Here is a 23,813-nt window from a genome sequence, read left to right as displayed (position 1 = left end):
GGTCTTTCCCTGTTGCTGTTGGGAAATCTTGTTACTAATTAACTTTTAAGGTGATCTCTTTTTCTTTGATTCCTTTTAGTATTTCTCTTTGTCTTTAACATTCTTCAGTTGTACTGCAGTGTGTATAGGCATGTATTTCTTTTCACTTATCCTCTTGGACATGTTATTGTTTCCTGCATCATGGCTTCACTTGTTCATCAGTTCTGGGACTTGGATTAGATATGTGTTAGATCTTTTTATTCCAGCCTTCATATTTCTGAACTTCTCTTTTGTTACCCACTTGCCACTGGTTACCCACTAATATTGAATGCAAAAGTGAAGATCAGTGTAGTAGCCAAATAAGATCACAAAGCATATATAATTACAATGGCAAAAGTAAAAACAAACATTTCTCATCAAAGTTTATCAGTAAGAATGGTTCTGTACATTACTCTTCCATTGATCAGTGAAGATGACATTCCTTTTTTTTAAATTGTACTTTTGATGAAGGTTTACAAAACAAACGAGCTTTCCTTAAACAAGTAGTCCACATATTGTTTTATGACATAGGTTAACAACCCCACAACATGTTAACACTCTTCCCTTGACAGCCTTGGGTTTCCTATTACCAGCTTTCCTGTCTCCTCCCACCTTCTAGTACTTGCCCCTGGGCTGATGTGTCCCTTTAGTCTCGTTTTGTTTTATGGGCCTGTATAATCTTTTGTTGAAGGGTGAACCTCAGGAATGACTTCATTACTGAGCTAAGAGGGTGTCCAGGGGCCATACTCTAGGGGTTTCTCCAGTCTCTGTCAGGCCAATAAGTCTGGTCTTTTTTTGTGAGTTAGAATTTTGTTCTACATTTTTCTCCAGCTCTGTCAGGGACCCTCTGTTGTGTTCCTTGTCAGAGCAGTCAGTGGTGGTGGCCAGGCACCATCTAGTTGTGCTGGACTCAGTCTAATGGAGGCTGTGGTACATATGGTCCATTTGTCCTTTGGACTGATTTTTCCCTTGTGCCTTTGTGTTGCAATGATGGCTGTAGTAAAATTCGAGTCCTGAGCACCTCTCTGGGCCGCTGGAGCTGTATGGGGCTTTGGAGTGACCCCAGTCAGCCTGTGTACCTTCATGTGCTTTGACTGGACACCTCACTGTATACCAGGACATTAGGGGGAGAATACTTTCAGCAAATGACTTACCAACCATTTCACATGTTGCAGTTTTAGTACACTAGTGGCCCACTTGTGTTCTGAGTTAGGTAATTAAAAGGAGCCCTGGTGGCACAGTGGTTAAGAGCGTGGCTGCTCAAATACACTATCTGTTCCTTGAAAACCCTATGAGGCAGTCCTACTTTGTCCTATAGGTCACTATGTGTTGTAATTGACTGGACGACAGTGCATTTTTAATTACCTAACTTCATGTTAAGGGTAATCAGCCTTTTGATAAAAGTAGAAAGAAAAATAGGGGTTCACTGGCTTCTAATTTCATACATATACCTCCTAGTCGTGTATGTGTATTTTGGTAATCTAACGTATGTGGGAAGTTTTATGTTGTTTTTTAATTATTTATTATTAGAGCCAGTATTTGAAAGTGTGGGAAGCAGAAGGTGTGCAATGAAAATAATCATAGGTATATAATAATTCCATAGAATCAGCAAATACACCAACTGTACTGACATAGGAAAATACTCACATATTTGGACATAACAATATAATAGTGTGTTTAATTTCTCTCATGTAATGTAGGGTGTGCTATATTAACTGTAAAAAGTTCAGAGATTTATTTGAAGAATATCATGTATGTACAGCACTGTTGTTCAGATTCAGTACATGATGTTCTGTCGCTGTACCAAGATGCATCAAATGATATGGAAGTTTATTTATCAATTTTGTCATTTGTAGTTCCTGTGGAAGACCCACTTAGGGAGATGGCTGAGTACCTGGATTCCAGTCGAGAGGAGGTCTGGGAGAAGACTTCCTGCAACAAACAAGTTACATTTTTGGTATACCGAGAAGGAGATCAATTGAATTTCTTTCGTGTAGTAGATAGGGGAGATGGCACTTTAACACCATTATCTGAATCTTTAAGGTAAACAGGTTTTTATTTGCATGTCTTCCTTAGACAAGAATATCATATGGTATACTATATTAACCATTGTTATTTACCTTCTGTTAAAATAATCTTAGTTTATTCCCAAGTCTAAATTTCATACTTGCCTTGCCCTGAGCATATAATTCTGACATTGTCCTTCATTTTATTGATACCAAGAGAGTAATTTCTAGAACTGAAATTTCTTTATGGGGCAGGATTTTTTCTACCTATATAAACTATGACAAAGATTTGTTTAGGATACTTTATGAAACTCTAAGATGTGTACTAGGTTACAGAGTCTTTACAGTCTTGACGTAATAGAAAAGGTTGACGCTAAAGTTAGGATCTCTTTTCAAAATTCAACTCTGCTGCTTAAAAGTGGATAAATCTCTACTTCTGTGACCTTGTTTTCATAACCTATAAAGTGGGGGTTGGGAGATTTGTAATACTTCTAAAATTAGAAGGAAAAAAACCTAAGATGTTTTAGTAGGCCGTAGAAAAATTAGGAAATTAGACTAGGTAATCGCTAAGATTCTGTGTACTCTGACTTATTATGACTCTTTGTCTTCTTTCACTATCGGTCACTAAACATTTATTGAACTATTATAGCAAGTCACCAAGTGAGGCACTAGGGTTATAAAGACGATTGTTCCTATCTTCATGGAGAATGTAAATCTACTATAAATAGTAGCTATGATATTATGTTTCTGAGTCTATAAAAAGATATCAAGACCTGAAAACAGATGAGAGGGCCTTCATTTTGTCTGAGAGGTGGGGAGTTAGGGACAACCTCTGAGAGGAAGTAATCTTAAAAGAGGAATAGGAGTTTGCCAAACAAAGGAAAGAAAGGTATTACAGGTAACTAAATTTAACCCCACAAAATAAAAATCTAGTCGTAAAACTACCCCCAGAAAAAAAAACAGCTTGTAGTCTGAAGAAGAGTCTCTGTGGGTCAGATGTCTAGGCATGGCTTAGCTGGACCCCCTATTCATAGTGTTACAAGGCTGCAGTCAAGGTCTTTTCTTACCTGAAAGCTTGACTGGGGAAGAATCTACCTTCAAGCTCATTCATAATATTGGCATAATTCATTGCCTTGCAGCTGTATGACTGAGAGTCCTGGCTTTTTGCTGGCTGTTGGCTAGAGGCTGCCTTCAGCTCCCTTTTGATGAACTCAAAACTAATTTAGGGCCTTAATTATGTCTACAAAATCCTGTTAGTCCTGCCCACACTTAAGGGGAGGAGATTATCTAGTATGTGTACATCAAGGATCAGGAATCATGGGGCCCTTCTCAGAATTCTGCCTACCATAGATGCTGTGTGTGTGGAAGAAAGGTACGCTGTGTGTGCGTGTGTGTGTTTGTGTGTTCATGCGCACATGTGTGGCTGCAGAGAGCAGACCTGTGACAGCTGAGTACTGATAGTTGACTAGAATGGGTCAGGATCCAGTTCACAGTACAAAAGTGGCGTAAACACATGGGCTAAAAGTAAAGAACGACAAGCAGTGAAGGCTACCTGTGTCTCTGTCACCTTAGAACTTCTTCACGTTCAACTCTCCACATGCTGGCTCACTGTTGTTAGGGTTTTCTTTCTTAGAATAAATTTGCTTAATATCCTTCTCTTGGTGTCTTTCCTAAAGGATAAAATCTAAGCTCCTTAGTTTAGCCTGTAAGGCAATCCATGACCTGCCATCATCGATTGTTTGGGTCTCTCCATTATGCCCTATTTTTAACACGTTTTTCTCTTTGCTTGAAACGCCATTTCCTCCTCTTGCCCTAGTCTTCCCCCAGCCAACTTATGTTTGTGTTTAAAGCATAGCCCAAATGTTGCCATGAATTTTAATTAAAATTGTATTCTTTCTCTCCAGATAATTTTTTATTTTCTCATCTTTTCCATGCACCCAGCAGAATAGGCCCAAGTATTTGCGGGCAAGGATAGGATGAGGTAAATGGCAAAGGGAAGTATAAAACTTTATCTGCTTATCAATTGAAGGACACTTGTCTCACCTATTCCAGAAGAGGCCTTCTTACTCTAGAACAGGGATCAGCAAACCTTTTCTGTCAAAGGCCAGATAGTAAATATTTTAGACTTTTGGGTCAAGACATAAAGTCATGGATACAGGAATGTTGCAACTCGCCATCACAATGCTAGTTGTCATCAAAATGACTTTACTACGTTGTTGTTGTTAGGTGCCATCAAATCAATTCCGACTCATAGTGACCCTATGTACAACAGAACAAAACACTGCCCGGTCCTGTGTCATCCTCACAATCATTGTTATGCTTGAGCCCATTGTTGCGGCCACTGTGTCAGTCTATCTTGTTGTCAGTCTTCCTCTTTTTCACTGATGCTTTACTAAGCATGATGTCTTTCTCCAGGGACTGGTCCCACCTGATAACGTGTCCAAAGTGTGTGAGATGAAGCCTTGCCATCCTTGCTTCTAAGGAGCATTCTGGCCGTACTTCAGAACTACAGTATAAATCTCATATATAAGGATTGTTTTGCATAATGATTGTAGGTTGAATTCCTTAAGAAACATTATCAAGTTCACAGTAGAAACTAATTTCCAGAGGCTTTTAGTGTTTGAGAATAGTGGTTGAGGGTGGTTTTTCACATTCAGAAAAGTTTCAGTCTTGGCCGTGAACTAAAAAGCTCACAGTAAAATTTTACTGTCCACAAGCCATTGAACTGATGATGGCTAAGTCCGTGAGAACAAGTGAAGTTCATTTAAAATGAAATATCTCATCACAACAGAATTTGACACTACTGGTTCAGTAATACATGATCGGTTGACATGTTTACTACGCAGTTCCTGCTGATGAGTAGTACATCGTATATCTTCACTAGCTTTGTCAGTCTGTCTGACTAAGCCTTTTTCTGTTTAACATATGTTTTTATCACCATAAGTCAGCAGAATCACTTCAAGTTGTAGCAAATTAGTGTTTTAGCAACTTCTTTGAAAATATTCTTACAGGTGTTCTATACAGACTATTCATAGAAGCAAATTCTTTAGTCACTTCAAACTTCGCATTGACACCCTGAGTAAACAATAGCGACCGAGCAGTATTGTTAACAAGTGTTGACATAGCAAGAGCCAAGGAAACAGCTCAAAATCAGTTGCCCTGTTTTTTAATTGTCTGTTGATGTCACTTCCGGTGTTGTCAACTCTTTGAGCAGTTGTTCTTGCTAAAAGGCTAGTAGTCTTAAACAGCTTTTAACCCCCTCTGGACACAATTCCTCCCCTGCTGCAACCAAACACAGTTTAATTAATTCACTATTGGTAAACAGCTGTCTTTGCTTGGTTAACAAATGAGCGACTTGGAAACTGATAACAGCCTCATTTTCATTTTTTTATTTTTGTGATGAGATATTTCATTTTAAATTTCCTGACTCTTGCTTTCCTGTGAGTTGGGAATACTGTGGTGAGTGCTTAGTCTGGCAATGTTGAAGTATGATATATTCTTTTTAGTATAACTTATATAAACACAATGCTTTGCTATCTAGTTTGATAACAAAATAATTTACTATTGACTGTGGCTTAAAATTGCAACATTTGAAGTCCACTTCTCTTGTTTTGACATGCTGGGTATGCACTGATAATTTTCAAAAATGGCACTCAAAATGCTGTGGACTTATGACCGTGCCACTGTGATTTGTGGTATGCTGAGTCACAGTGCAAAGCAATCAGAGCATCGCAGAAGCCTCTGTCGCAGCTCCTCAACTTTGCCGTTGTAGCAGGAAAGCAGACATAGTAGGTGGTCCAGCTAACATGGCTGCATCCCAAGAAAACTATTTATGAGCACTGAACTTTGAATTTCATATAATTTTCTTGTGTTACAAAATATTATTCTTTTGATTTTTTTTTCCCCAACCATTTAAAAGTATAAAAACCATTCTTAGCTTGTGGGCCACAAAAAAACCATGGTGGGCCAGATTTGACCCATGGCTGTAGTTTGTTGACTTCTGCTCTAGAAGGAATAGGAAGAATTGGGTGTTTATTTGATCCATTCTGATGCAGAATTCATCATTGGTCATTTTTAGTCTCAAACTTTTTAGTGAATTATATCTCCTTACTGTTTTTCTAAGTAGAAACGTAATACAAGGAGATAGAGCAAGACTTAAATGATAACTTGTCTGTGAAATTCGCATGAGTACTTGACTTTGGGATGCTATAATCAATATTTAGTTTGAAATAAATATTGCCATTTATCCACTTCTTATTCTTTGATCATATTATTAGATTAAAGATTTAGAAAACATATTTAGCATTCAAGAAAATTGAGAAAGATGTTTTGGGGTTAAGTTTGTAAATTACTGTGTTATCCTGGTCTGGTTATCGCATTTTTTACTTAGAAAAAATTTGTGATTGGCTTCTAACTGATCTGAAGAATTTATGGTTTGTGAGGGAAAATACAATAATGTGGTTCTTTGAAAAAAATACATGAATTTAAAATGTTTTATATTCTGAAATGCGTTCAATGAAATATTTATGACTGTACTTTCTTATTTGTGTATAAAGGACTGGGTTTTTATAAGAGGAAGGCTGAGCCAGAAACCTCTTTCAGTATTCAGTATGGGTATTTAAAGGAGCCCTGGTGGTACAATGGTTAAGCACTCACCTACTAACCAAAAGGTTGGTAGTTTGACCCACCAGCTGTTCTTCGGGAGAAAGACATGGCAGTCTGCTTCTGTGAAGGTTACAGTGTAGAAAATTTGTGGGATGGTTCTACTCTGTCACGTGGGTTCGTTATGAGTCAAAAACAACTTAACGACATCTAATAACAACAAAGTTAAAACACTACAAGGTAACAGAGTAGTACTTACAGTTAAAATACTACAAGGTAACCAAAAATAGAGTATACTTAAGTCATCCCTTCCAACTCTACAGGGTGAAGTGGTTAAAGTCTTCACTTAGCCCTCCTTTACAGGTTTAGCTGACCTTAAGAGAAGAACCTTCGCATAGTATACGTTCTGTCTCTCATTTGGGCGCACAGGCATGATGCAGTGAAGCCTGTTGCTTGGTCCCTGAGGAAGCAAGAGAAGAAGGAATAGGCTTTGGAACCAGACAGATGGGGGATTTGAATCTTAGGTCCATCATCTGCTAGCTCTTTGGTCTTGACCAAAATAGCTTTACCTCTCTCAACCGCAGTTTCTTCTTTTCTAAAATGGGATGTAATGCCTCCCTTATATAGTTTATGTGAACTTTTGAAATGATGCACAGGAAGTGCCTGGCAGAGTAGGCATCAGCTACACAGCAGCAATGGCATTACATTAGTGTGTGCCTGTTGTGTCAGGCGACATCCACCAGGAGGCACCGGCAGTAGGTAACAGTGGTAATCATGTGGAGACCAGTTCCTAACATTCTTCCCTCGGATACCCATGCCTGCCTGCTCTGCGTGCAATTAGCCCGCAATGTCAAAAGGTCACCAGTTTCACCATATGAACTTTGGGAATGGGGCTATCCACTTTCTACTTTGCCCTTGGTGGTAGTATGCGTGCCAGGTGTCATATGCCCTGTTAAGATTATCCTTCTAAGTTGTTTCCGTTTCTTACAGCCATGTAGAACAGGATGTTTTAACCCTCATACTTCTGTAGCATAGATGCATCCTTTCGTTTTTCTATAAGTAAATCAAGCATGGTGATTAATACTCATTTCTCTTCTGCAGTATTTAAAATTTTAGTCATTCACCAAATATGCTGAGCTGTTTTTTTAAACCCTTGCCATTCTAATTTTCACGTTATTGAAAAAGCTAAATGAAATTTCAATAATGTTTGTGATCAGTTCATCAGCTCAGCACTGTGCCAGGTGCTAGAACTAGGAAGATGAATAAAGCTAATACCTGCTTTCAACTTGCTTAACTATGGGGGAGTTTAGGGAAAAGAAAAACATACAAGTATAAATATGAGGATAGTGTGATAAATACCGTGATGTTATGCAATCAAAGAGGAGGGAATCCCAGTGTTAGTTTAATTACTTTGTAAATAAATGTCATGATGGTTGAATGGTAATGGAAATGTTCAGCAAACAGGTTCAGAAATTTGTGTCATGCCTTGACTTGGCATCTTTTTTCATGTGAATATCTATGCTATTCCAAGTAGTTCTATTTCCAGATTAACTTAGAGAAACCCTGTTATTCCTATTTTTTTTTTTTTGTTGTTGTTCTTTAAGAACAGAAAATGTTCTGACATCACCTGTATATGAGTGAGAATACCCTCAGGATGAATAAAAATCTGGACTTCTGTGCCAGTGTCTGGTTAATGGAAATCGATCAGCCTGTTGTCTGGGTTTCATAGTTATCAGCTTTGGCGAGTAAAGTGAAGTCAGAGCATTCTTGTGGAAGTATATTTTGACCTGTGGTGATGATATAAAATTTAAACCCATTGCTGTGAGTCAATTCCAGTGCTTGTAACTCAGTACAACAGAGTAGAACTACCCTGTAAGGTTTCTGAGGAGCAACTAGTGGATTTGAACTGCTGACCATTAATCTGGGCTACCAGCTGAGCTCTTAACTACTGCACCACAGTGGCTGCCAAAAGATCTTGACTGATGGTGCACTGAATTCAGAGTAATGCTATATCATGGTATTTATCTCCACTTAATTTTTTCTTCTAGAGATATATTTTTGAAATACATTTTCCTTGCATTTTGGTTTTATCATTAGCAGCATCTGAGGTTCCTGTTGCACGTATGTTAGTCGTCACTATGCAGGCATCAAGCACGTTTCACGAGTGGTCATTGCTTCCTTTGCAGTGGAGGCTCTGTGTATAATTTGTATACAGATGAAGATGAAGAAACTGAGCCTTCTCCTTCTGGGCAACAGATAATTGAAAATTCAATAACTATGAATAAGATGAAGCTGCTGAAGGCAAAGATGGAGAACATGAATCTCAGCAAAAAGGTGAAGCTGCCGACCTTTCTCTAGCTTCCTTTATCCCTGTAGGGCTCACAGCAATGAGGCCTGTCAGTAACTGTAGGAAAAAAAAAAAAAAAAAGATCCGTAAAATGTATTTCAAGCTTCTGGCCTCAGTTATTTATTGAGATATTAAAAGTGATAAATTGATTTTATTTAGGCCAGCAACACATCTAAGGTGACTAAATTTAATTTAAAATAGTTTGATTTTTTTAAAAATTTCACAACCTTAGAGATAAGAAGGATAATAAAAGGTAGCCTAAACTTTAATCATACAATAATTACCTTTAAAATGCCTTGTTAGTATTTATTCATTATGGCTATTCCCTCTTCCCTTTGCTGGTGTTTACATGCATGTATGCATACTCAGCTTTATGAGATAGTGTCAGTTTTCCAGAGTGATTGAACCAATATACATTGTTTTAAAAATTTTTTATTTAATTTTTTGTTGTTGTTACTGAGAATATACACAGCGAAGCATATACCAATTCAACAGTTTCTACGTGTATAATTCAGTGACAGTGATTACATTCTTCGAGTTGTGCAGCCATTCTCACACTCCTTTTCTGGGTTGTTCCTCCCCCATTAACATAAACATAGTATCCCCTAAGCTTCCTATCCAATCTTTTTGAGTTGCTGTTGTCAGTTTAATCCCATATAGATAGTTCTTAAAAGAGCATAATGCTGAAGGCAGATACTGTGTACTAGTTAAGCAAAACTATTGTTTGGTTTTGAGAAGACTTCAGGGAATATTTCGGATTTCAGATTTAAACATTATCTCAGGGCAGTAGTTTCGGGGCTATATCCAGCCTCCATGGCTCTAGAAACTCTGGATTCCATGAGAATTTGAAATTCCGTTTTGTATTTTGCCCCTTTTCATCAGGATTCTTCTATAGAATCTATGATTGAAATGTTCAGTAATGGTACCCGGGTACCATCCAGTTCTTCTGGTCTCACGGCAAAGGAGGTAATTGTTCATGGAGGCAATTAGCCACACATTGCATATCCTCCTCCTATTCCTGACTGTCCTCCTTCCTCTGTTGCACCAGGCGAGTAGGGACCAATTGTTGTTCCTTGGATGTCCATTTGCAAGTTTTTAGGACCTCAGGCATATGCAGTGGAATAGGAGGTAGAATAGAAGCATTAAACACGTTATTAGGCCAATTAACCAGGTTGTTCCATGAAACTATGACCCTAAACCTGCAAACGAAGGAACCAAATCCCTTGAGGTGTTTGGTTGTACAAAACCAGTCTCAGCTGCTACTCTTTTTCTGTCATTGTTGTAAATGTCTATCACACAACTTTTCCGGTTCAACTTTTAAGCAGGTGTACAACTAATTGACAGCACTTAAATGATCACTTGTGCAATCCTACCCTTAATTGGTGTGATTTTTTCCATCACCGTAAGCCAGAACTCAGTACTGCATAAGCAATAACTTCTCCTTTACACCTCCCTCTCTCTGCTGGTAACCATTAATAAAATTTGGTCTCTATACATGCCTTTTTTGTCTTTTTATATAAGTGAGGTCATGCAATATTTGTCCTTTTGTAACTGACTTATATCACCAAGCGTAATGTCTTCCAGCTCCATTCATATTGTAGCATGTATCAAGACTTCATTTCTTCTGTTGGCTGAGTAGTGTTCCATTGTATGTATGTATCACCTTTAGTTTATCCATTCATCTGTTGATGGGCTTTTAGATTGTTTCTACCTTTTAGCTATTGTGAATAGTGCTGCAGTGAACATTGGTGTAGAAGTCTCTGTTTGAATCTCTGCTTTCAAGCCTTTTGGGTGTATACCAGGAGTGGAATTGCCAGGTCATTTGTTTTTCTAGGAAATGCCACACTGTTTTACCCAGTGGCTATACCATTTTGTATTCCCACCAGCAGTGGATAAAGGTGCCATTTTCGCACATCCTCGTCAACATTTGTTATTTTCTGGGTTTTTGCTTTTTTTTTTTTTCCTTTTTTAAATCTTAGCTCTCCTACTGGGAGTGAAATGTTATCTCATTGTGGTTTGGATTTGAATCTCTCTGGTGCCTAATGATGTTGCGTATCCTTCATGTTTTTGGTGGCCTTTTAAATGTCCTCTTTGATGAAATGTCTATCAAGTCCTTTGCCCATTTTCGTGATTGGTTTATTTCTCTTTCTGTTGTTAAGTTTTCAGTTTTATATATATTTTGGTAGTTAGGTTCTTATCAGATATATGGTTTCATAAGATACTCTCCCAGTCAGTATCTTGTCTTTTTACTTTTTTGGTAAAGTCTTTTGGTGAACAAAATTTTTAATTTTTATGAGGTTCCATTTATTTATTTTGCCTTTTTTCTGTTTGTGCTTTTGTTATTGTATTAGATAATCCATTGTCAAAAGCTGGGACCGACAGTATCATCCCTGCATTTTCTTCTAAGCATTTTATGTTTTTGGTTTGTACATTTAGGTCCTTAATCCAATTTGAATTTGTTTTTGTGTTTGGTGTGAAGCATAGATCCTGTTCCATTTTTCTGCTTGTGGAAATCCAATTTTCCCAATACCATTTATTGAAGAGACTCTTCTTTCCCCTATGGGATGGACTTAGCACCCTTATCAAAAATCAGTTGACCATAAATGTGTGGGTTTATTTCTGGACTCTCTCTGGACTCTCAGGCTGTTTTAATTACTATAGCTGTATAGTATGTTTTAGAATCAGGTATTGTGAGTTCTCCTACTTTGTTCTTTTCTTTCAACATTGCTTTAGCTATTTGGGGCCTCTTGCCATTCCATATAAAGTTGAGATTGGTTTTTCCATTTCTGTAAAGAAGGTTGTTGGAATTTTGATTGGGATTGTATTGAATCTATAGATTGCTTTGGGTAGTACTGACATCTTAACAATGTTAAGTCTTCCAATCCATGAACATGGGATATCTTTCCATTTATATAAGTCTTTATTTGCCTTCAGCAGTGTTTTATAATTTTTATTGTATAACTACTTCATGTCCCTGGTTACGTTTATTCCTAGGTGTTGATTCTCTTAGATGCTATTGTAAATGGAATAGTTGCCCTAATTTCACTTTCAGATTTCTCACTGTTGGTGTAAGAAAACCCAGCTGATTTCTGTTCTTGTTGACCTTGTACTCTGCAACTTCGCCAAATTCTTCTATTAGCTCTAGACGTTTTCTTGCAGAAATTTTGGAATCTTCTATATAGAGAATCATACCATCTGGTAATAGAGATAATTTTACTACTTCTTTTATAATCTTGATGCCTTTTATTTCTTTTTCATGTCTTACTGCTCTGGCTAGGACTTCTAATACAAAATTGAATAGAAGTGGGCACCCTTGTCGTGTTGCTGGTTTAAAGGGGGAGGCTGTCAGTCTTTCTGCATTAAGTATAATGTTGACTGTTGTCTTTTCATATATGCCCTGAATCATATTGAGGGATTTCCCTTCTGTTCCATTGTTCTTTAGGATTTTTATCAAGAAAGGGTGTTGGATTTTATCAAGCAATTTTCTGCACCTGCAGAGATAATCATGTGGTTCTTTTCCTTTGTTTTTGATTTTCTACTGTTGAACTGTCCTTGCATTCCTGGAATAAATCCGACTTGGTCATGTTATATGACTCTTTTAAGATACTGTTGGATTCTGTTTGCTAGTTTGTTGCTGAGATTTTTGCATCTATATTCCTAAGGGATATTGACATGTAGATTCCTTTTCTTGTGTTTTTGTCTTGTTTTGGTATCAGGGTTATGTTAGCTTTATAGAGTGAATTAGGGTTAGGGAGTATTCTTTTCATCTCTATCTTTTGGAAGAGTTTAAACAGGATTGGTGTCAGTTAGTCCCTAAATGTTCATTAGGATGCATCAGTGAAGCCATCTGGTTCAGGACTGTTTTTTCTCGGGAGGTTTTTTTTTTTATTTTTTTTGGTTTAAATGAAAGCTTACTAATCAAGTCAGTCTCTCATACAAAAATTCATATACACGTTGCTATATACTCCTAGTTGCTCTCCTCCTAATGAGACAGCACACTCCTCCTCTCTACCCTCTATTCCCCATGTCCATTCAGCCAGCTCCTGTCCCCCCCTGCCTTCTCATCTCCTCTCCAGGAGCTGCCCACATAGTCTTATGTGTCTACTTGACCCAAGAAGCTCACTCTTCACCAATATCATTTTCTGTCTTATAGTCCAGCCCAATCCCTGTCTGAAGAGTTGACTTTGGGAATGTTTCCAGTCTTTGGGCTAACAGAAGGTCCGGGGACCATGACCTCCGGGGTTCTTCTAGTCTCAGACCATTAAGTCTGGTCTTTTTACGACAATTTGAGGTCTGCATCCCACTGTCCTTCTGCTCCGTCAGGGGTTCTCTGTCAGGGCAGTCATCGGTTGTAGCCAGGCACCATGTAGTTCTTTTGGTCTCAGGCTGATGTAATCTCTGATTTATGTGACCCTTTCTGTCTCTCGGGCTCATAATTACCTTGAATCTTGGTGTTCTTCATTTTCCTTTGCTCCAGGTAGGTTGAGACCAATTGATGCACCTTAGATGGCCGCTTGGTAGCGTTTAAGACCACAGGCCACTCGCCAAGGTGGGATGCAGAATGTCTATTTAATAGATTTTATTATGCCAGTTGACTTAGATGTCCCCTGAAACCATGGCTCCCAAACCCCCACCCCTGCTACTCTGGCCTTCAAAGCATTCGGTTTATTCAGGAAGCTTCTTGGCTTTTGGTTTAGTCCAATTGTGCTGACCTCTCCCGTATTGTGTATTGTCTTTCTCTTCACATAAAATAGTTCTTGTCTAGTAACACCTCTCCCTCCCTCCTTCCCTGTTCTCATAACCATCAAAGAATATTTCCTTCTCTGTTTTAAACTATTTTTTGAGTTGTTATAATAGTCATATAATATTTGTCCTTTTGCAACTGACTAATTTCACTCAGCATAATGCCTTCCAGATTCCTCCATGTTATGAAATGTTTCACGGATTCATCATTGGTCTTTATCAATGCATAGTATTCCATTATATGAATATACCAAAATTTATTTATCCATTCATCCCTTGATGGGCACCTTGGTGGTTTCCAGCTTTTTGCTATTGTAAACAGTGCTGGAATGAACATGGGTGTGCATATATCTGTTCGTGTAAAGGCTCTTATTTCTCTAGGCTATATTCCAAGGAGTGGGATCACTGGATCATATGGTACTTCTATTTCTGACTTTTTAAGGAAGTGCCGAAATGGTTGTACCATTTTACATTGCCACCAGCAGTATATAAGTGTTCCAGTCTCTCCGCAACCTCTCCAACATTTATTATTTTGTGTTTTTTTTTAATTAATGCCAGCCTTGTTGGAGTGAGATGGAATCTCATTGTAGTTTTGATTTGCATTTCTCTAATGGCTAATGATTGTGAGCATTTCCTCATGTATCTGTTAGTTACCTGAATGTCTTCTTTAGTGAAGTGCCTGTTAATATCCTTTGCGTTGGGAGGTTTTTGATCACTGATTCAATCTTTTTGCTAGTTATGGGTCTGTTGAGATTTTCTAGTTCCTTTTGTTGTATCAGTTTGGGTAGATTTCTAAGAATTTGTCCATTTCATCTAGGTTATCCAGTTTGTTGTTAAGCAGTTGTTCGTAATATTCTGTCGTAATTTTCTTATTCCCTTCAGATCAGTTGTAGTGTTCCCTCTTTTATTTCTTATTTTGGTTCTTTGCATCTTTCCTTACTTGTTTCTTTGTCAGCCTACCTAAAGGTTTGTCAATTTCATTGATCTTTTCAAAGAACCAACTTTTGATTTTGTTGATTTTTTCTATTATTTTTTCATTTTCTATTTTTAATTTCATATATTTCTTTGATCTTTGTTGTTTCTTTTCTTCTGATAGATTTAACCTTGGTTTGTTCTTCTCTTTCTTGTTCCTGGAGTTGTCAGGTTAGGCTGTTGATTTGAGATCTTTGTTCTTTCTTCATGAAGCCATTTATTGCTGTAAGTTTCCCTCTGAGTTCCTCCTTCGTTTCCTCCCATAAGTTTTGATATGCCGTGCTGTCCTTTTCATTTAAGTCTAAGAAATTTGTGGTTTCTCTTTTGACTTCTTCCTTGACCCATTGATAGTTTAATAGTGCATTGTTTAATTTCCATAGGGTTGTGTATTTTCCTTTTTTTTTTTTTTCTGTTACTGATTTGTAACTTCACTCTGTTGTGGTCAGAGAAAATAATTTGTATGATTTCAATCTTTTTAAATTTATCAAGACTTGCCTTGTGACCTAATCATGTGGTATATCCTGGAGAATGATCCATGTGCACTGGAGTAGAATATATATTGTGCTGTTGTTGGGTGGAGTGTTCTGTATATGTCTGTTAAGTCTGGTTGATTTATACTGTCATTCAGGTCCTCTGTTGCCTTGTTGATCTTCTTTCTAGATGTTCTGTCCAGTGTTGAAAATGGTGTATTGAATTCTCCACGTATTACTGTGTGCTATCTATTTCTCCCTATAATTCTGTAGTGTTTTCTTTATGTATTTCGATACTCCATTGTTCGGTGCATATATGAGGGTAGGTCAAAAAGTATTGCTACAAAATCGTAGGAACTTTATTAAACAAAAAATATCAAAATGTGAAGCTGTTTCTCGACATATCCTCCGTCTAAGTCTGTAGACTTCTGAGGGCAGTTTTTCCATCTCTCTAATCCTTCCCTGAAGAATTCTGGACTCTTCAATTTATACCATGTCAAAGTGGCAGTGTTGGCATCCTCAAGTGACTCAGAGTATGTTCCTTTTAAATGTTCTTTGAGTTTTGGGGAAAAAAAGAAGTCTGAAGGGCAAGATCAGGGGTGTAGGGTAGATGGGGTAGGGTTTCCTAATGAAATTCTCATAGGACAGCCTTTGCCACCCTCAAAGGATGAGCAGGTGCATTGTCATGATGGAAAAAAAATTCCTCAGCACAACTTCCCTGGCCTTTTTATCACCAGTTTTCAGTTTTCTTAAAATTTCCTCATAAAATGCCCCCGTGACTGTCCTGTGCCCTTTGAGAATATCTATCAAGATTACCCTTTTAGAATCCCAAAAAAAACAGCCAGAATAACCTTCTGAGTAGTCTTCCCTCTGTTGGCTCCTCTTTGAGGTTTTCCTGACCTTCCTTAGAATGCTTGAGCCATCTAAAAACCTGTCTTTTTTATGTGGGGCAGCATTCCCATAAACTTGTTGTAAGGCTTCAGTGGTTTGGGAAGATGTCCATTTGAGTTTTGTTAAAAATTTGGTATTATCCTTGACGTCAAAATTACTTTTTTCCATGGCACAAAAAATATTCATTTCTTTGAAGGCACCGTAAGGAAACTAAGTGTACTTACTGAGTGAGAACTTGTCTGTAGCCATCCACTGATTGCAGAGACATGTTTAAACATGTTTTGTTTGGAATAAACTCCTGCATGTATGAACTGGGACACTAGTAGCAATACTTTTTGACTTACCCTCATATATTTATGATTGTTAAACTTTCTTTATAAATTGACCCTTTTATTAGTATATAGTGTCCTTCTTTATTTCTTCTAACAGATTTTGTTTTACAGTCTACTTTGTCTGATATTAAGATTGCCATACCAGCTCTCTTTTGGTTGTTTGCATGGAATATTTTTTTCCCCATCCTTTCACTTTCAACCAATTTGTGTCCTTGGGTCTAAGTGCATTTCCTGTAAACAGCACGTAGTTGGAACATGTTTTTTATCCATCCTGCCACTCTCTCTGCCTTTTGATTGAAGCATTTAGTCCATTTATATTCACTGTAATTACCAATAAGAAGTGACTTACTTATACCATTTTATTACTTATTTTTCTTATGTCTTAAACCTTCTTTGCCTTTGTCCTTTACTACTGCTTGCTTTTGTCTTTTGTTGGTTTACTGCAGTGAGCCATTTAAGTTCTCTTCTCCTTTCCTTTTATGTATGTTTTTTATTTTCATGGTAATTACCGTGAATATTAAATTTAACGTCTTGTATTTATAGCATCCTAAGATAAGTTGGTACCACCTTAACTTCAGTAACATTCAAGAAATTCTATACCTATGCCCTCTTTCCCCCCACATTTTGTTGTTGTTGTTGCTAATTACATCTTTATATTCCATGTACTCTGCAATGTAATTTTATTCTTGATTTTTATACATTTGTCATTAAAAAGCCTGAGGGACAAAAGAATTAGAATTATCAAGCATGAATACATTATTTCTAACTCTTATACTTGTCTGTGCAATTCCCTTTACTTAGGGATCTTTGTTTTCATGTATGGCTTTGAATTACTTTCTGATGTCCTTTCCATCTGCAGAACTCCTGTTAATATTTTTTGGTAGTGTCAGTTTGATGGGTATGAACTCCCTCAGCTTGTTTGGGAATGTTTTAATTTCACCCTCATTCTTGAAGGACAGTTTCACTGGGTATGGTATTCTTCGTTGACAGTTATTTTCTTTTATTACTTTAAATATGTCTTTCCATTGCTTTCTAGCCCCAGTGTTTCTGAGGAGAAATTGGCATTTAATCTTATTGGGGAACCTTTATGTTTCTGTTTGCTTCTCTCTCAGTGCTGCCAGGATTCTCTCTTTATCTTTACTTTTTGAGAGCCTGACTATGGTGTGTCTCAGTGTAGATCTTTTTGGCTTTTTCCTGGTTGGAGTTCTTTGAGTTTCTTGGATTTGTAGATTCATGTTCTTCATCAGATTGGGGAAATTTTCTGTCATTATTTCTTCAAATATTCTTTCTGTCCCTTCCTCTCATCTCCTTCTGAAATTTCCATGATGACTATTATCTGGTCACTTGATGTTCTCAGATAATTCCGGTAAACTGTGCTCAGCCTTCTTGAGCCTTCATTCTTCTTGCTCCTCAGACTCCATAGTTTTGACTATCTCATCCTCTAATTTGTTGATTATTTCTTCTGTCTGATCAAATCTATTGTTAAGTTATGCCATTGTGTTCTCATTTCAGTTATTATCCCTTGCAGTTGAAATATTTTTGTTTGGTTTCCTTTTATCTCTTTTTTTAGATTTTCATTTCGTTCATGCATTGTTTTTCTTATTTCTTTTATATGTTGTCTGTGTTTTCCCTTACGTCTTTAATTATGTTTAATGTTGTATTATATTCTTCCATTCTTTTCATTATTTGGTGTTCCATAGATGTGTGGACATCAAAGGTTTGTAGAAACCTGATAGCTGACAGTGTCTGGGTGGTAGAGGTGCTGTCATGCCCCAAAGGAGGTCTGCCTTGTTGATTTTAGAGAAGAAACATGAGGTCTCTTCTCTTTGTACACGCAGGGGGTGTGGTGGTTAGAGAAGCAGGCTTTTTGCAGTGGTTGCTTTTGTAGTTCACAGTATCCGGCAGACCGTGTGACTGGGGGGACAGGGACAATGGAAGAAGAGATTTTCCTACTGTATACACTTGTTGATTCATTGATTCTTGCCTGTCTGCAGTACCCCACTGCTGTCCTCTATTCCCAAGTTCAGAGTTGCTCAACACTGAGCACTGTTTCCTTGTATTTTTTGTTTTACTTGTGGCAGAAGGTTGGAACAATGATTTGTTTATGTCGCCATCTTCCCAGCAACTCCAGTGTGTGGTAGCTTTAATTACATTCCTGACTTCCGGCCAACATGGCGCCATAGAAGGAAGCACTATGCTGTCCCTCCACAATAAAGACCTGAAAAACTAAGTAAAACAGAGAAAAACGTCATTCCTGGAACCTGAAGTGTCAAATGAAGAGATAAAGAACTCAGCCAAACACCAAATACAATAAGAAACTGACAGAAGACTGAGAGCAAGGAGAGATATTTGTCAAGGTTCCTTTTCAGCTAACAGAGCATGGATTCACCATCTTGGATCCCTGTCAGAGACCAGCTGACAGGGAGCATGGGAAAGTACCTTCTTGGAGCTTGCAGCAGGAAACAGAGCACCCAGTAACTGTTGATAAATGCTTTCTTACCCCCGTCCTCTTCCTGCTGCTCTACCTCTGAGCTTCCTGGCTGGTTACAGTGGCTCGACCATCCAGGAAGTGCAGCATCCTTGTTGCTTGGATTTGCCCCCACTACATCACAGATTGGTGGACAGGGAGTATGGAAAAGCAGCTTCATGATGTTCCCAGCAGGAGACAGAGAACCCAGTAAGAAGAGATACACACTTTCCTAATCTCCACCCTTATCTCCCTACCCCTTCAGCCTCCTCTGCTTTCCACCAGCCACAGTCTCTTGGCCAGGAGGCAACAGTTTCCACCCCAGGCCACTTGGATTTGCCCTATCCACACTGGCTGGGTCACTGAGCTGCTTGCTGTAGCTTCTTTCGGCCTCTTTTGATTTCTTCCGTGCCTCCCACCAGCTCTGCCTCCTTTCTCTTTAACACCTGGCTCCGTGTGCCATCTTTGCTTCTTGAAAGGCTGTGAAGCTCTGCTTGACCGGGGGGGGTCCACTCCCCTGGCACACGACACAACGTTTCTGGGATCCCTGGGGCTTTTTTTTTTTTTTTTTTGCTTTGCTTTGTTCTGTTTTGATTTGTTTGCTTGTTTTCTTTCTCTTTTCGCACTTGGGATCCCCTTCTAGCCGGACTGCACTGCACAGATGTGTAAGCTGAATCCCTGGGAGCATTTCTTTTCTTTTTTTTTCTTTCTTTTTATTTTTTCCTTCTCTCTTTTTCCCTTTTTGTCCTTCTTCACTTCTCAGTTCTCGTCTGTCTATACTTACCTTGTTTTCCAGTCTCCTGAATGCCTGGTGCTATGGGACATCTGTACCCCCTCTAGCCAGGCTATACCATGCAACCTGGAAGACTTCCCCAGTCTTCGCAGCCTCACTGGTGGGATGCCTGGAGGCTTTTATTTTCTACTTTTTTTTTTTCTTTTCCAAATATTTATCTAGTTTTTTTTTCCTTTTTTTTTTCTTTTTGTTCTCTCTATTTCTTGGGTTCTCATCTCTACTCCAAAGGTAAGCTCTCTTTGTGCTTTTTCCCTTTTGGCACTGTGTGTTTTTATTTTTCCTTTGTTTGTTTTTGGCTCATGTTTCTCTTTTCTCTTTCCCATACCCATACTAGCTCCATACATCACAACCTCCCTTCTCTTTCCTGCCTACCTGTACCATATGCTGAACATCACACCTCCGAGCAGCACAGGGACAGCCTACCAGAACTTGCCTGGCACTGATTCCTGGTCTGCCCTGTTAGCCCTAGTATGTGCCACAAACAACTGGACCTGCCCTCCTGCACCATAGCTGAGTGACCAGTACCACCCATTGGACAAGGAGATGAAAAAGATCATGACTAAGGACAAGTAAAAAACAAAGAACGCACAGCCTGCCTTCTCGGACATAACAAATGAAACAAAAAACCAGGATGGAACAAAAAAATCTACAATCAGTAAATGAAGAAAATAACTACTGAATCCCTCAAAGACAGTAGACAATATATGTCAAAACATATAAAATAGGACAGGATGGTTCCAGTAGGTGTCCAAAATAAAACACCAGATGACTTTCTAGTAGAAGAAAATGCACTAGAATTACCTGACAGGGAATTCAAGTCTCTAATATCCAGAACTATCCAAGAGTTGAAGCAAAAAGCAGACAAAAATGAGGAAAAAAATAGACAAATTTATAGAAAAGTCAGATAAATTCATGGAAAATAAGGCAAGAAGGTGGAAGAATTCAGGAAAATAATACAGGAACAAAATGTCAAAATAAATTCATAACTAGAAATAATACAAAAACAACAATTAGAAATCTGAAAGATAAACAGGATTTCAGAAATGGATAGTGTTAGAGAAGGACTGAGGAGCAGGCTTCAAACGATGGAAGACAGGATCAGTGAAATTGAAGACAAACACTTGGATACAACTGTTTGAGGAAAAATCAGAAAAAAAAAAAAAAAAAACGAAGAAAAATGAGGAAACTCTGAGAACTATATGGGACACAATCAAAAGCAAAACTTTGCGAGTGATCAGAGTTCCAGAACAGGGAGAGAAGACGGAAAACACAGACAGGATCATTAAAGAATTGCTGACAGAAAACTTCCCTAATATGAATGATGAAAAGCTGACTATCCAAGAAGCTCAACGAACCCCAAATAGGATGGACCCTGAAAGAAAAACATCAAGGCATATCATAATCGCACTCGCTGAAACCAAAGACAAAGAAAAAACCTTAAAGCAGCTCGAGAACAACAAAAATTCACATACAGAGGAGAAACAATAAGACTGAGCTCTGATTATTCTGCAGGAACCATACAAGCAAGAATGCAATGGGATGATATATATAAAACTTGAAAGGAAAACATTGCCAACCACGAATAATATATCCTGCAAAACTTTCATTCAGATATGATGGTGAAATTAGGACATTTCCAGATAAACAGAAATTAAGCCAATATGTAAAAACCAAACCAAACCCGCAAGAATTATTAAAATGAGTCCTTCAGTCTGAGAACAAATAAAATCAGACCACAGCCTGAATCTAGGATGCCAGATTGTACCAGCCAGATACCAGCATAGGAAATGATCTCTCAAGGACTATCCAAAACCAAAACATTTGCAACAGGGAACCAGAGAGGTTAATCTGTAAATGACAACAGTGTCAGAACAATAAAAGAGGGAATAAACGGTGTAGGTATAGAACTTTCTAAGGGAAAAGAAGGCAAGGTGATACCAAGTGATAATCGACTGGTTCAAACCGAGGAAGATAAGGGTAAATTTCAAGGAAAACACGAAGGAAGTTAACAAACCGACTCATCAAAATAAAGAAGAAAAACATAAAGTCTTGATAAAAATAAAATCTACAAAAACAAAAGTAATCCACAAACAAAAGAAACAACGCAGGAGAGTCAAGAGGAACAAAGAAAACGTTAGCACCACACAAAAAAGCACTACAAATGACAGCAATAAACCCACACCTATCAATAATTACACTGAATGTAAATGGCCTAAATGCACCCATAAAGAGACAGAAAGTGACAGAATGGATAAAAAAACAAGATCCATCAATATGCTGTGTACAAGAGACACACTTTAGAAATAAAGATGGAAATTTATTAAAAATTAAAGGATGGAAAAAAATACATCAAGCAAATAACTACCAGCAAAGAACAGTAGTGGCAAAACTAATCTCAGATAAAATAGACTTTAAAACAAAATCCACCATAAAAGACAAAGAAGGGCATTGTATAATGATTAAGGGGACAATCCATCAGGAAGACATAGCCATAGTAAACATCTACACACCCAGTGACAGGCCTCCAAAATACATAAAACAAACTCTAACAGCACTGAAAAGAGAAATTGACAGTTCCACAATAATAGTAGGAGACTCTAACACATCACTCTCGGTAAAGGACAGAACATCTAGAAAGAAGCTTATCAAAGATACAGAAGAGCTAAAGCGCACAGTCAGCCAACTTGACCTCACAGACATATGTAGAACACTCCACCCAACAGCTGCAAAGTACACATTCTTTTCCAATGCACATGGAACATTCTCCAGAATAGACCACATCTTAGGCCACTGGGCAACCCTCGGCAAAATCCAAAACACTGAGATAATACAAAGTATCTTTTTGGACCACAATGCCATCAAAGTAGAAATTAATGACAGCAAGAGCAAGGAAAAAAAGTCAATTACATGGCAACTGAATAACACCCTGCTTAAAAACCACTGGGTAATAGAAGAAATCACAGATGGAATAAAAAAATTCCTGGTATCAAATAAGAATGAAAACACATCATACCAAAACCTTTGGGACACAGCAAAGGCAGTCCTCAGAGCTCAATTTATAGCAATAGATGCACACATCAAAAAAGAAGAAAGGGATAAAATCAAAACATTAGCTACAGTACTTGAACAAATAGAAACAAATAGAACAAAAAGAAGCCCACAGTCGAGAAGAAAGGAAATGGTAAAGATCTGAGCAGAAATAAATGAAACAGAGAATAGAAAAGCAATAGAAAGAATCAACAAAACCAAAAGTTGGTTCTTTGAAAGGATCCACAAAATCAACAAATCACCACCCAAACAGACAAAAGAAAACCAGGAGAGGACACAAATAACCCAAATAAGAAATGAAATGGGACGTTACTACAGACACAACTGAAATAAAGAGGATCATAACAGAGTATTATGAAAAACTCTACTGCAACAAATTTGAAAACCTAGAGTAGATGGACGAATTTCTAGAAATGCACTGCCAACCCAAATGAACACAAAATGATGTTGAAAATCTGAACAGACTCATAACAACAGAAGAGATAGAAAAGGTAATTAAAAAAAAAAAACTCCCAACAAAAAAAAGCCCTGGCCCAATGGCTTTACTGTAGAATTCTACCAAACATTCAGAGAAGAGCTTACACCAGTGCTACTCAAACTATTTCAGAACTTAGAAAAGGAAGTGATACTTCGAATTCATTCTATGAAGCCACCATAACCCTGATACCAAAACCAGGCAAAGAAACCAGAAAAAAAGAAAATTACAGACCGATATTTCTCATGAATGTAGATGCAAAAACTCTCAAAATTCTAGCCAATAGAATTCAGCAGCATATTTAAAAAAAAAAAAAAAACCCACAACCAAGTAGGATTCATACCAGGTATGCAAGGATGGTTTAACATTAGAAAATCAATCAACATAATCCACCACATAAATAAAAAAAAAGAATCACATGATCATCTCAATCGATGCAGAAAAGGCATTTGACCAACACCTATTTCTGATAAAAACTCTCAATAAAATAGGTATATATTGAAATTTTCTCAACATAATAAAGAGCACATATGCAAAACCAATGGCCAACATCATTCGTAATGGAGAGAGGCTGAAAACATTCCCCCTTGAGAACAGGAACAAGACAAGGATGCCCTTTATCACCACTCCTACACTGGGTTTTTTGTGG

The 23,813-nt window shown here is 37.9% G+C and overlaps 1 protein-coding gene across 9 annotated transcripts in view; it reads left to right on the top strand.

Annotated features, from left to right (window-relative positions):
* Positions 1 to 23,813, top strand: part of ZFAND4 (zinc finger AN1-type containing 4) — a 138,323-nt gene that overhangs the window by 76,361 nt on the left and 38,149 nt on the right. For all 9 annotated transcript variants that reach the window (XR_002785508.2, XM_064269822.1, XM_023547160.2 and 6 more), the window contains 2 exons: positions 1,875 to 2,061; positions 8,813 to 8,960. Coding sequence is in view for 8 of the 9 variants with exons in the window: in XM_064269822.1 (XP_064125892.1) it covers positions 1,875 to 2,061; positions 8,813 to 8,960 (335 nt within the window). In the remaining variant the exon portion in view is untranslated. The remainder of the gene's footprint in view (positions 1 to 1,874; positions 2,062 to 8,812; positions 8,961 to 23,813) is intronic.

The sequence above is a fragment of the Loxodonta africana genome, chromosome 16 (assembly GCF_030014295.1).
Source record: "Loxodonta africana isolate mLoxAfr1 chromosome 16, mLoxAfr1.hap2, whole genome shotgun sequence".
NCBI lineage: Eukaryota > Metazoa > Chordata > Mammalia > Proboscidea > Elephantidae > Loxodonta > Loxodonta africana.
This window is presented reverse-complemented; position numbering and strand designations above follow the sequence as displayed.